The sequence below is a fragment of the Drosophila montana genome, unplaced genomic scaffold (genome assembly GCF_035044405.1).
Source record: "Drosophila montana isolate Dmon_TW-CO22-7 unplaced genomic scaffold, ASM3504440v1 contig_3468_1, whole genome shotgun sequence".
Lineage (NCBI taxonomy): Eukaryota > Metazoa > Arthropoda > Insecta > Diptera > Drosophilidae > Drosophila > Drosophila montana.
Window position 1 is genome coordinate 288,117 of NW_026998349.1, and position 14,765 is coordinate 302,881.

Genomic DNA, 14,765 nt, shown 5'->3' on the forward strand with positions numbered 1-14,765 from the left:
AAGCCCAACTGAAAGCCGAATTGATGTAGACTCTTATGCATTTCGGCGGCTCACAAAAGTTGCACATCGATTGCAAAGTCATAATTCACATTTGCCAGCTCTCGAAAGTAGGCAAAACAAAATTGATGGCAGGCACACGAGACTTGCCACATGCGGCTGCCACACGCTGCTGCCACACGCTGCTGCCGATGCTGTGCAAAATGTAAACAAACATTTGGCCACAAACTAACACACACACTAACACACACGCACACACACACATACAGACTGGAAGGCGCCGCCGTTGCACGTGCAACACAATGCGCCGACTCACCAAAATGTGCGTCGCTTTCTGTTGAGTTCGTTTTTCGGCTTTCCATTGAAGTCAAGTTCGCGTTCTGTTTGGCCAGCTTTGGCAGTCAGTTCGTACGCGTCGCTGCAGCAGCTGCCACGTGCCGCAAATTCCGAAAACGCAGACAAACGTGAGTTTTAGCGAAAGCTACTTCCTGCCACAAATTGATGCACTAAACGCGCGACATTACGCATACGCCGCGTTAGCCAAATATTATCAACTTGTTGTGCGTGCTTGTCTGTGTGTGTGTGTGTGTGTTTGTGAGTGTGCCACTTGCCACACTTAATGGCTTTGACATTGACGCGTTCCGTGTAAATATTCAGTTTTTGCTTGCCTCACTTTTAGCATAATTAAGACTGCAACTGCGGCTGCCACACGGCAACTGCAGCTGTGAGTGAAAGTTAGCAGCAGCCACCAAAAGAAAACCAAACAAAACAAAGTTTTTTTTGCTGCAAGTTCTCGCGCCACTTAAAGTCCTTTTGCCGGCCTGGACTGCATTTTGAGGTAAGTTTAATTGAGCTGTGGCCGGGGGCAAGCTGCAGCAGCAGCAGCAGCAACACTTAACTGTCTTTCCACTGGCCACCTTTTGCCAGTTGGCCCGCTTGGCAGCTTGTTTATAGTTGCTTAATTGAAGTCGAGAGTTTTTGCCCCAAAAAGCCGGCAAACGGGCAACTGGCAAAAGTTTAATTGAATATTGCGTTAAGCTGAAGGCTTTGTTTCCAGCTGCTTAGAAATTCGCCTCACATGTTTTTCTATAAGTCAATCTCTCTTCCTTTCCTCTGCTATTATTTTGCATAAATCACCAATTTTTATTTAATTTAAAATTTAATTTATATTTTCACCTTAAGAACTTGTTGTATATATTTTAAGATTTAAACTTTTGTGGCTTCAAATAATTAGCTTTAATTTGTACAACCTTGTTTATGATATTAAGAGTGTGTCAAAGAAAGTGTTATGCAAAGAAGAAGATATATGCGTCTTAAAAAAATTATATATATATACATATATATTTTATATATATCTGATCGGGGTCAGTTCGATTCTTTCCTTCTGTCTGTTTCTATGCAAAATAGACTTTGAGCATAAAAGCTTTGTTGATGAAAACTGTTCTAAGTTTTGTAGCTTAGCTCTAGGAATTGTATAGTTATATTGCAGTCGATTGGATCGGAGTACTATATCATATAACTACTAAATCATATAACTACTATATCATATAGCTATAGGAACTATCTGTGCAGAATTATTGCCTGAAAAACTTTGCTTGAAAGTTCTTGATGACATTTGGCAATAAGACGTTTTATTAAGTTCTTCAAATTGGCATAAAATCTTACCAATATCGTTCTACTACATCATATGATAAGCATGGGAATTATCGGTCAAATTTTTGTTTTTTTTTTTTTATGGGAAACCTTTTTGTTTTCCAGGCTGTCCATAAAATACTCCACAGTCACAATCTTCAATATGCAGCTAGCAAGTTCTTATCAACATTCGACTATTATATCATGAAGTTCAATCATGAAGGACAATCGCCGGGCTATGACATATATATATTTATTATTTAAATGAATCGTTGTGTAGAGCAACATATCTTCCTGCTGCCAGGCGCATTTAGTCTTGGCCTGAGTAAAAATCTGTCCGCAGAGTCTATTTCCGGGCATCTATCAGAGGCAGCACTTTAACAGAGATGATCTGGCCGCAAGTAAACAAAGTCTAAATGGCTTAAACGCTTTTGGCTGATGACTGATGGCCGTGCTCTTGGCCAATGTTGATTTTTCGATTGACTTCTGGCTGGCAACAGCGTTGCCCACATTTCCACGGCCTGGCGCTTAGTTACACCAAAAAAATAAAAACTTTTCAAGTGGTTCAAGCAAAAAGCGTGGAATTAAATTAAAAAACACACGAAACGGCAAGCTACGGCACAAAATAAAGTAAAGTTAAAGGAAAGGAAAGGAAATAAAAGAGGGCTACAAATTCAATTTGAGGGGGGAGGCGGGCGAGGGAAAAGGGGGGGGGGCTGGGTAGGCAAATGGCAGTCGGCCTGGACGCCGCCACGCACAATAGTTAAGCGGAAATGAAGGTCCCTGGGGCCCGTCAGCCATATGGAAGTGTGTCAAAGCATTGGAGGAATCAATCGAAGACAGCCCCGAGCCATCAAATTCGGGTCGTGCTGGCAAGGGGGGGAAATAAAGAACGAAAACGAAATGGAACTCAAGCAAAAACTACTTTGTTTGCGATTAGCACTTGGCCGGCTTTTGCCGAGGGGCTGGGGGATGGAAGAGCGTCACTTGGCTGCCTTGGGGCAAGGGGCGGGGCAGAGGGGCGGGGCGAAATGAAATGTGTGTCAATATATTGATTGAATAATGGTCTACATATTGACAAACAACTCAAAAGGCACTCGACACGCGACACTCACAGATCTCAGGCCCGACTTGACAGCCGGTTGACAGGGCTAGAGAGCTCACGATTGGGATAGAGGACAGGCCTAGAGGGCAACAGCAAAGCACTTTGGCGCAAAGGAAACAGGAACAGGAACTCGCCTTGCGAATATGTCGAGTTGGCAAATGCAAAATAAGCAGCAGGAGCAGGAACAGGAGCAGGAGCAGGAGTAGGAGGAGCGGCAGCAGTTGGGTAAGGACACATCAAAAGGCATTTCGAGTGCGTCATCAATGCAAAGCAGCTCACAAGATGAAGATGTCGCTGGAGATGGAGATGGAGACAGAGATGGAGACAGAGATGAAGATGGAGATGACGTTGAAGAAGCGGGAGGAGCTGGAGCTGGAGCAGGGCGAGTCGTGGGTGGAGCACGTGTTCCTTTAATTAGATAAAGTTTGTTTGCATTACAAACATACTGGCAGCAATTTGCCAGCTGAATGTGGCACAAACGCTGTCAATGGCAACGCCGGGGCAAAACAACTTTTCCCCTCGCCTGAATTCCCGAGAGCGGAAAAAAGTTTTTAGCCCTGGACACAGCCGTCGCCCCCGTCCCGATTGACAGACAGACGCACGTCTAGTCAAATAAATAAATATAAAAAAAAAATACAAATACAAATAGCAAAAATAAAAAATAAAAATCAAGTAAAATATATTTACGTAAATAATTTTCATTGAATTTTCCGCGCAGCAGCTACAAAAATTTGTTTTTCCTGCTGCTGCTGCTGCTCATTTGCGTGACATTTGCACAGCACGTGGAGTTTTTCTCCAGAAGAACTTTGCCTCGAAATATTTGTATTTGATTTGCTTGTTTTTTATTTTTGCGACTTTCCTTTTTGCTATTTATTTGCTTTTATGATTTACAGCATTAATTTCGCTCGCGCACAAATTGCGGCGCTTGTTGAAGAAAATCTTTTATGGAATTTTCTTTAAAATGCGCGGAAATCTTGCTGACAGCAACGAGAATTGTGAGCACTCGAATATGATGAAGTCGGAAGCGTGAATGCCTGTTTCCATAGACAGATATGCTTCCCTTAAATGAAAGCTAACGTGGCTTCATATAATTTGGGCCACTTCTTGTTTAAGTATTTACAACATACTCAGCAAATTGCTTGACTAACTCAAATACAATTCATTTTGTTTTTCAACTCTTGAATGAAGCATAAAAGAGCTTGTTTTAAGTTCGACATACTTATCAAAATGCAAATATAAATCTGAAAGTATGGAGTTTTTCCAATAAAGTACTTAGAAGCATAGAAAGATACTTTTAGGGAAAGATTTCTTGAATTAAAAACTTGTTGCTTGGTTTAAGAAACTTTAAACTTGGCTGAAAGTTTACAGAAAATGCTGGGACTTTTCTCTAAGTTCGGTATTATATTATATTATATTAAGAAATTTTGGCATATTTAAATGAGTTTTAATTCTCACTTTCAAGCTTAATTCTATTCAGACAACTTTTCATTATCTTTAGCTTCGATTTTTCTCTGAGTGTAAGCAAGTGAGGTCCTTATTTACATCAATCCCAAAGTTTTCTGAGTGTGGGCATAATCCAAGTAAATTAAATTAATTAAAATAATAAATTCTCAGATATTTTAGTTTTCAGTTTAAGCTTCTTTAAGTTTTCTTTAGTTTCGATTTATCTCTAAGTGTAGACACAATCCAAGATTAGTCTTCATTTCATTTACATCAATCCCAATCTAATCCCAAAGATAATTAAATTAATTAAAATAATTGATCCCATGCCGCGCACGTCTTAAGCTTCATCTAAAGCCAGGCATTATTTCATATTGAAATACATATAAGACAAAGTTTTTTTATTTCCATTAATTTTCGCATTTGCTGCTAAAAATGGCACAAAGAAACTGCCGCATGGAAAATTGTGAAAATTTCAAGGCTTTCGACACTTTGTTTGCATTGTGCGAGGCGCAAACTTGTTGTTAATTAAAAGCTCACAAAAGTAGGTAACATGCATATAACAAGTCTTATACACACACTCAAACACACACACACACACATACTGGCACACACACACAATTGTTGCACATATTAATTTGTGTGCTGGCTTTCAACGTGGGGCCGCCTTTTGTGCTGCCTTTTGCTGGGCGCCTTTCTTCATTTTGGCCAAGCGACAACAATGGGAATGACAACAATGAAGGCCAGCAATGCACATAAACTTGCCGAGCAACAGCAACAGCAACAACAACGATAACAATTGCAACAACAAGAGCAACAATTGCCGAGCCACAGAATAAAAACACACTAACACAAATCTTTATTTAAGCATAACAAAAACATCGGCCTCAATGGTCGCAAACTCCAAATACCAAGCTCAGCGAGAAGAAGCAGCAGCAGAAAAAAGGCGCACAAAAAACTGCGGAAGTGAACAAAAAATTAGAGCAGCAAAGCGCCTCAGGATATGCAACACATAAAACTTTAGCTCGAGTCTCGGCCAAGAGCCAGCTCCAGGAGCCAGCTTCATGTGGTCGCCGCTGCTAATAGGTTCTCACGCTGGCCCTTCACATGATAAGTGCCGGCAACTTGATCTATCGGAAAGTTCAAGCACATTATCCTGATTCCCCAATTATTACACCCAATGTGGCTTTCACTTGGCATTTTATATAGTCTCTTACTTTTAGTATAGCATTTTCTTTAAACTTCCAAACTTTGTGCTTAGATGAAACTTTTTTTAAATTGGGTTTTAGTACAAATTTTCCCGTACTTAAAAGTAAAATGAACTTCAAATTTCAGTTGTCAATTCGAGGTATCTGATTAAAATAAAATGTTGCCTTATTTGTGATTTGGACTTTTGAAATATTGAGGATTGTATGTATTGTCACAAGTTTTTAATAATTAATCAGCAGTTGTTACCCGGCTTTGCTCGGCCCAAGTTTTATGCTTTAAGTTTCAGACATCACTTTTACGCACATTATCTCGTCTGTGGGATCTTAAATATTAAAGTTTTTTAATGGAGAAACAGAGAGATAGAATGAAATAGCTAGCTAGGGAGAGAGAGAGATTACGAAATAAAGGAATAACGAGAAAGTCAAATAAAGAGATGGACCAGGAGTGAAATTGAGAGACATAGAGAAAGAGACGAAAATAGGGAGAGATAGAGAGAGAGACAGTGAGAGTGAAATAAAGATATAGAGAGTGAGATTGAAAATAGAGAGGAAGGGAGACAGAATGAATGAGGAGCAGAGGGAGAGAGGGGAAAAATAGAGAGATAGAGGGAGAAACATGGAGAGAGAGGAAGAGAAGGGGAGTGAAAGATAGAGAGAGAGAGAGGGGGAGATGGGGAGTGAAAGATAGAGAAAGAGAGAGTTAAATAGAACGAAAGTGAAATAGAAACATAGAGAGAGAGATGGTGAAGAGAAAGTGGAATTCAGTAATAGAGAGAGTGAAATAGAAAGATTGAGAGTGAGTGACATCCAGATAGAGAGAGGGTCATAAAGAGAAAGAGCGTGAAATAAACCGATTGAGAGTGAGGGAAATAGATAGATAACAAGAGAGAGAAAGGCGTAGAGAGATAGAGAGAGAGAGTGATGTAAAGAATTATAGAGATAGGAAGGTAAAATAGAGGGATAGAGAGAGAGTGGAAGGGAGAAACAGAAAAATATAGAGAAGTAGAGAAATATAGAAATTGAGAAAGAGAGAGAGTGAAATCGATGTAGAGGGAGCTAAAAAGAAAGAGAAAGAGAGCGAGTGAGAGGGAGTTAGAGAGTGTGAGAGAGAGAGAACAAACAGAGAGAGAGGGAGCGAGACAGAGGAAGAGCGAGAGAAAGAGCGAGAGAAAGAGAGAGGTAGAGAAAAGCTATTATCAATATTGAGAACATCTATTGTTTCAATTTACAAAGCTTTCTTTATTTATTTATTTTGAATATTGGTTGAGAATCTTTAAGATACTTTTTTTTTTATAAAATATTTAATTTTTTTTTTTAAAACTTTTTTTAAGTTAATCTTAAATGCTGAGCTGAATGCTGAAATAAATCTAAGCTGGGTCGGGTCGTTCGAGCTGTATTTAGAAATGATCATGAAATGCGCCGCATAAACTTTGCCTGCGTCTTGTGTGTGCAGTGAATGTTGCTGCCGTCTCTGCTGCTGCTGCTGCTGCTGTTGCTGCTGCTGCTGTTGCATGAATGGCAGGCAACAACAAGGACAAGAATTGAAGCTAGAAGAGCAACTGGAACGGCACCCAATGGCTTCAAGTGACGTCTATGGGCAACCATTTCCGTTTCAATGTCTGCCCGTTTAGTCCGTTGGCTGTTAAGCCATTTTCTCTGTGCCAGTTTTTCGCCCCCCCGGGAGCCAGAGAATCCAGAGCACGCAGCCAGCTGAATTCCCAATTCAGTATCCAGAAATTGGCAGTCAACTTTAAACTTGGCTGAAAGAGTCTCGCTCTAATGCGAATAACCGAATGGGACGCAGCCTATATACCAACTATTTGCGTGTGCGAGTGTGTGTGGCAAAGTTTTTTTTTGGGCCAGGGTGAGGGGTGCGGGTGGGGGGGGGGGGGGGAGGTGCACCGGCCACGGGGCAAAAGAGGCTGCCAAAAAGTTTGGCGTCGCTAACTTTTCTGCATATATTTTGGCCACAAAACGGAAGCTTGTTTTTCATGTTTCGTGTCTCTTGGCGTATTTCGTTTCGTTTTGCTTTACAGTTTTCATTTTTCTTTTTTGGCATTTTTAAATGCTTTAATCGCAATTTATCAAATTGGAAAATAAAAGGGCTCGGCCGGAAAAGTTGGGGCTCTGTGCTCAAGCATTTTGCGAAGCGTTTAATTTGTCAGAGATTCGCTTTAGGTAAAAGTTTTTCCCAGTTAGATTTTCCTCATACTCATTTCTTTTTATCGCTCTGGCAGGGCCTGGGCTCAGCATGCGGCCAACAGACACCGCCCGTCGCAAGGAGCCTAAACTGTGAGCAATGTCCAGACAGCAGACATGTCCATGTCGGAACGGAACACGCCCAGCCATGGGGCAACGGCAACGGCAACGCCCTCGCATCATCGCCAGCATCGGCCGCCGGACGTTGAGGAGGCGCTCTCCTCAATGCTCTGGACGCCCTATGAGCGCACCACGCCCACGGCCAGCTCCTCGGATGAGGAGGACGATGACGACATGCGGCTCAATCGCAAGCTGCGCAAATCGCACAGCAGCTACGAGACGAGCGGCAGCTGCAGCCGATCTGCCCTGAGCCAGCTGGCACCACTGACCCCACTGACCCCAATGACCCCACCACTGACATCGATAGCACCACCTGCAGCCGCAGGAGTCGTCGCTCCTCTTCCCGTGCCTTTTCCCAGTTTTAGTTGCGCCTTTGAGGCGGCCAAGACGAGCCGGAGCCGGAATCGCTACTCATATCCAAGCTACTATGGCAGTCCGGCGCACACACTCACCCAATGGTGTTCCTCGGCGGCCACGGCCATTAAGGAGCCGCCCTCGTACGAGTCCCTCTACGAGGCGAGCGTCTCCGGCGTTGGCGCGGCCAGGGCAAGCTTGGCTCCCGTCCAGCCGAACAATCTACAATGTGATAGATCGCAACGATCCCCAGCAACAACAACTAAACACGATGACGATGACGATGATGATGATGATGATCAACCCAAACTAACGGCAAATGTTCCCGCTGAGCGTTTGGTGCGCTCCTTCACGGACGATTATATATCGCAGGTAAGTGAAGGTTGCTTTCGATAAATATCGATGTTGTTATCGATATTTATATCATGAAATGGAATGATTCTAGAAATTCACGCAGAGAAAGCGTATATAGGGTATATCTCTATATATAAAACTGTTTGTCCTGACTGACTGACTGACTGTCAGACTGACTGACTGACTGACTGACAGACTGACTGACTGACCCATACTGTCAGAGCTGGGAAGCTAAACTTTTCACTGTATTTGTCCGTTGGCTTAAAACTAATTTTCAAAAATCTTTGAGAGAAGTTATTCCAAACGTGCTACGGGCAAGACCCGCTATTATCCTATACAGACATAGGTTGAAATTTCCCACCCCCATAACTCGGCCAAATCTCATCCGATTTCGACGAAGTTTAGCTATTTGTTTATTATTTGGCCTCTAGATCAATTTGGCATCTAAATCTGGCAACATCATTCCTGGTCAAAATTCATGTGAAAATGGTACCCTCAAATAGGATATAGACATAGGTCAAAATTTCCCACCCCCATAAGTCGGTCAAAACTCAACAGATTTTCATAAGGGTTGTCTTTTTGTTCACGGTTTGACCTGTAGATCAATTTGGCATCTAAATCTGGCAACTTTATTCTTGGTCGAAATTCATGTGAAAATGGTAACCCAAATATCCTATATAGACATGAGTCTAGATTTCCCACCCCCATAACTCGGTCAAAACTCAACCGATTTTCAAAAGGTTTGGCTTTTTGTTCATCGTTTGGCCTCTAGATAAATTTGGCATCAAAATCTGAACACATGATTCCGGGTCGAAATTCATGTGAAAATGGTACCCTAAATATCCTATATACACATAGGTCAAAAATTCCCACCCCCATAACTCGGTCAAAACTCAACCGATTTTCAAAAGGTTTGACTTTTTGTTCATCGTTTGGGCTCCAGATAAATTTGGCCTCAAAATCTGGCAATAGGATTCTTGGTCGAAATTCATGTGAAAATGGTAACCCAAATATCCTATATAGACATGTCAATATTTTCCACCCTCATAACTCGGCCAAATCTCATCCGATTTCCATAAGGTTTGGTTATCTTTTCATGGCTTGGCTTCTATATCAATTTGGTATCTAAATGTGGTAACATGATTCTTGGTCAAATTTCATGTAAAAATGGTACGCTCAAATATCCTATATAGACAGCGGCCAAGATTTCCCACCCCCATAACTCAGTAAAACCTCATCCGATTTCCACGACGCTTGGCCCTTTAATTTTGTATACCCGCTATACCCGCTAGTATTTATATGTATTTCTGATCTTGAATATACATATATGGGGCATGTCTGTCTGCTGATAAATAAATTAGAGTCTGAGTATCGATGACTTTCTATATGATTTAATTCGGCTAGGCCACTATAACATATAGCTGCCATAAAAATTTTCGGCTAAGAATGAAAAGACTTTTATTCTTTAATTATTTCGAGAACGGATTACTATAGCATATAGGCAGAATCGATCGAAAATGTTTCAGTTTCTTAGGATATCTTGACCAAACTCAGGAATTGCGCGATTCAAAATTGTTCGAATATATCAGATACTCCTATTTAATCAGTTTTCTATATTATAACAAACCTTTAACCAATCGATCGGAAGAAAAGTATTCATAAGTTCTAAGCCAAATGTCTATAAGGCTATTACTTCATGTTATTCTTTTACACATAAGCCTGGGATTCAAATTGTCGTTCAGTTGTTATTTGAATCAAATCAGGGTCATTTAACTGTTCTTTCCGGTACCCTATAATAATGGGTATTATCTGTTGTGCGATTTATGTACATGCGACAGTGACAACGACAGCGACAACCCTGGTGTCTGTGCGGCGCCTCATAAAATTGTCACCTTGGTGGCGCAACAGCCCCCTCTCACACTGCACGCACTTGGACGCCAAATGTGGCGCCATCAAATTTGATGTCAAGGCTGATGTGAATGAGGAGGGGCGAGGAGGGGTGGAGCGGAGCGGAGGGTGTCCATTATCGACCCCCCATTGACAGCTACTGCGCTCTCCGATAAGAGCTAATGTTTCACTTAGGCCCTTGAGTGCCGCCCCGCGACTTCGATAAGAGAGAGCGCCAGATGTCGCCTAGCATCAGCATCGACATTGCCAGCGTAATTGGTATCGATATCGGTTCGAGTGAGGGAGGAGTGAGGGGTGAGGGGGCGCAGTGTGCGGGCTGTGTGTTGCGTGCGGGTCGCTCCGTTATGTTGCCAGTGGGACGAGCGTCTACAATGGACTCGTAAATATGCATTTAAAATTTATATCTCTCGACTCCTATCATAATTTGTTTATGTTGTTGCGTCAGCGAAATGGAAAATTGACCACAAAGCAATGAACGGAGAACAAAGAGAAAAACTGTGAACGTATTTAAGTAAATTATATAGCTTATATGTATATACACACATGCACTCAGAGAAAAGAATACGGAAATATATATAATAAATATTCCAAATGCAAGTCGCAATAGCATAAATAAAGAAAATCTTATTTAAAGTAATTTTTTCAAGTCTGAAATTTTGCAATTGAGAAATATTGCTTAATTCTTACTTAATTCAAGCCTTTTCGCTGAGTGTATTGTGTGCCATATGCCCCCTTGCCATATTCGATTTGTACACATGCATATATGTGTAGTGCAGGGTTGCCGCCATAATTGACAGGATAGTTAGAGGTAGTTATTTAGGGGTTGCAATCGATGGACAATGTGCAAGCCAAGGGGTAGTACGCTAGATTTATAATGCCTGTACTCGCTTTGTTTGCTATTTGCAACACTTAAAAAAAACGGACTACTTTAAGACCGGTTCTGAGAGCAGAAAACATTAATTAAACCCTTGGGGCTTTAGCCTATGACGATGACTGTGCCACATAATTATAGCATAATGCCCCACATAACCTCTAAAATTACCCATGTGGACAAAAAAAAACAAAAAACAAAGAAAACATGACAAAACATTTATTATGAAGTTGGCTTGCAGTCAGAGACCGTTAGATGGGAGTTTGGGTCATTTTTGGGGCGGTCTGTGTTGATTGCAACTAGCAGCAATCTCTATTGCACAAGAATGAACAGCAAAACAACAACAACAGCAACAACAGCAGCAGCAGCAACAATGACATAGGCAGCAGCAGCACCTAGAACAACAGCAGCAGCACTAGAGCTAACAGTAAATCACATTATATTTCTGTGACGTAATTAATGCAAGTAACACAGCGTAACATAATTAGAGCCCACACACACACACACTCACATACGCACGCACAGGCAGACACTAACAGTTATGTGGGCTGAGGGAGGGGGTTAGAGATGAGAAGCTGAAATATAATAATATTATTATATACTGCTATAACAAGCAGCTAGAGCCTTTAATAAATAAAGCAAAGCAAACGCATTTTCGTGCTCGATATGTCACGCCAAGCGCTCATCTCTAGCGCTAAGCCTGCTGCCTGTGTGCACATTAGTATGAGAGAGGGATTGAGCGGGCGAGCGTTAGAGTGAGAGTAAGTCATGCAGCCTCAACAACAACAGCAATAACTTTATCAGCAAACATGCAGACGCCAGGCAGGAATAGCAGCACCAGCAACAACAACAACAACAATTACTTGTGACGATTTTATGTTTATGCGTTGGCTTAATTAATTCAATTAGGCGCACATTTATGCGCCTGCTGGTAGCCTGCCGCCAGTCGACGTCCTTACTTGGCCCTGTGTGGCCGCTGTCACCTTTTTTTTTTTTGGCCACTGGCTAATCCCCCAGCAATTAACATTAATTAGCGCTTGAAACTTAAATCTTGTCATTTGACTAATGCAAAGCTGACGTTTTCTCTCGCTCTCTCTCTTTCTTTCTCTATCTCTTTGTCGCTCTTTGCAGAACTGCGCATTATTCACGCCAGCGATAAACGACACAGAAACGGCAACAACGGTAACGAGTCAAAAGCAAAAGCCAACAGAGACGAATGCAAGATCACAACAAAGTGCAGAAAATCAAAGCGACAGCAGCAGAGCGAATTGCATTATCAATGAAAACGGCGACAAAGAAGACAACGACGACAGCGACAAAGGCAACGACGTTGGCGATGAGCAAGAAATGGCAACAACGAAAACTGCAGCAGCAACAACAACCAGAGCAAACGAGGAAACAGGCACAAATGCAGTCGGAGTCGAAGTCGCAGTCGCAGTCGCAGCTGGAGTGCAGGTCAATCAACCTGTTTCCTGTGCAGCAGCAGCAGCAGCAGCACCCAATCGCACTCTCAGTCGCAGCCGCAGTCGCAGTCGAAGAGAGCACGCGTCAGCAGCGGAGAGAGCACCAGCAGTAGCAGCAGCAGCAGCGACGACGGCGTTCAGTGGTTGTTCAAGCGAGTTTCGCTCGGCAGCGATCAGTCTCTCGAGTACGTTCGGCGCGTACACAACAGATGTGCGTCAAATCGGCAGTTACTATACTAATAACAACAATAACAACAACAACAACATTCAAACATTGACGTCGTGGTTGTCGCGGGGGCGCTACAACAACAACTCGTGTAGCAGCAGCAGCAGCGACGCGCTGCGGCCCAACAAATGTTTGGCAGAACTCGAACGGTTGTATGCCGAATTTCGCGCGAGTGAAAGTCTCTTCGAGCATCGCCTGAGTCAGGCGCCAAACGATAGCGATAACGATAGCGATATCGATATCGATAGCGATACGATGCGTCTAAATGTGGCTGCAGAGCCGCCGCCGCCGCCGCCAACAGCAACGGCAGCAACACAAACTGCAACAACAGTTGGCAGCAGCAACAGCAGCAGCGTTTTTCTCAGCAACAACAAGACGGGCAGCGACAGCAGCAACAATGCCAAAAGCATCAGCAACATTGCAATATTGCCCGCGGCAACAAAGTCCTGTCAGCGTCAGCCAAGTCTGACGATACAAGTGAACAACGGCAGCAGCAGCAGCGGCAGCAACAATAACGGTACTAATAACGGTAATCAGCAGGTTTGTGTCGCGTCGCCCACAAGCACAGCCACAGTAACAACAACAACAACAACTGCAACACAAGACAACAACAACGTTGTTTGTGTCGTAAATTGCAATTACAGCAACAGCAACACCCCCAGCAACAACAACAACAGCAGCAACAACAACAACAGCAGCATTGTTGCGATTAATAATTGTGTGCCAGCAACCAAAGTGTTTAGTGCAAGTGTACAAAATAAGTTAAATAATAATATCAATAATAATAAAAATACGCAAGTGGATGTGCAACATGTTGCAAGTGCCAGTGTGAGCAACAGCAGCAGCCACAATAATAATAATAATAATAATCTAAATAATATTAATAATAATAATTGTATTAATAATAATGTGAATGTGTCCAGTGCTGATAACAGTGTCAAAGTAATCAATGTGAATGCCACGCCCCCACGCACTTTCACCTCTACCGAATGCCAAACGGATGATCTAAGCAACGGCAACTGCTCGCAGCAGCAGCAGCAACAGTTGCAGGCGCAGCAGCAGCAGCAGCAGCAACAGTTGCGCACACGCGAGCAACGTCGCCGCGAACGTCGCGAGCGCCGCCAGCAACAGCAGCAGCAGCTGCAGCTGCATCAGCAACAGTTGCCCCCTCACCATGCGCGTCGGCAACACGCGCCGCCCCTGCATCCACCGCCCCACTTGCATCATCCACATCCGCATCCGGCTGCCTTGGGCCTGGCTCGGGCCTTGTTGCCGGACATTCTGCACAGCCACGGCCACTACCCGCCGCCGTACAGCGCCCTGACCGCCGGCGGACCGCCCCCACCGCCCCAGGCGGCCGTACCGCCGCTGCCACCGCCACCGCCGCCGCCGCAAGCGCCCGTGCCAATGCCCGTGCCACTGTTGACTCCGGTTATATCGACGGTGCCGCTGCCGGGCGCCGCACCGCTGATGAGTGATGGACGCTTCACCTTGCCGCTGCCCATCATGCGCAGGTGAGTTCCAATACCATCTACAAATTCCAATTCCAAATCCAGTTTCTGTGCCAGTTCCAGTTCCAGTTCCAGCTCTTTGTCTATTTGCTGTCCGTCAGCTTCAGCTTCAGCGTCAACTCTCACCTCTGGCATCATCGATCACTGCAAAGCCCATTTTCCTTTCCATTCAAGCGCTCGTGTTTCAGCCAGATACCTTGTAGAAACTACTCAAAGGGGCTGTATGTGCTAGTGTGCCATAATGAGATCTACAAGTTTCATAAGCTTTAGCTTTTATTAGTTCAATATTAGATTTTTGGCTGGTATATTTGTAGCACCTAGAAAGTGAGAGCTGTCGCCAGTAGAACCTTGAGGCATTGACAAAAAAGTGTTACGTT

General features: G+C 43.3%; 1 protein-coding gene across 1 annotated transcript in view; it reads left to right on the top strand.

Annotated features, from left to right (window-relative positions):
- Window positions 1-772: 772 nt before the first annotated feature.
- Window positions 773-14,765, top strand: part of LOC135434951 (uncharacterized) — a 57,188-nt gene continuing 43,195 nt past the window's right edge. Inside the window, exons 1-3 of the mRNA XM_064691769.1 lie at window positions 773-835; window positions 7,620-8,427; window positions 12,320-14,391. Coding sequence (XP_064547839.1) covers window positions 7,699-8,427; window positions 12,320-14,391 — 2,801 coding nt within the window. The 5' untranslated portion in view covers window positions 773-835; window positions 7,620-7,698. The remainder of the gene's footprint in view (window positions 836-7,619; window positions 8,428-12,319; window positions 14,392-14,765) is intronic.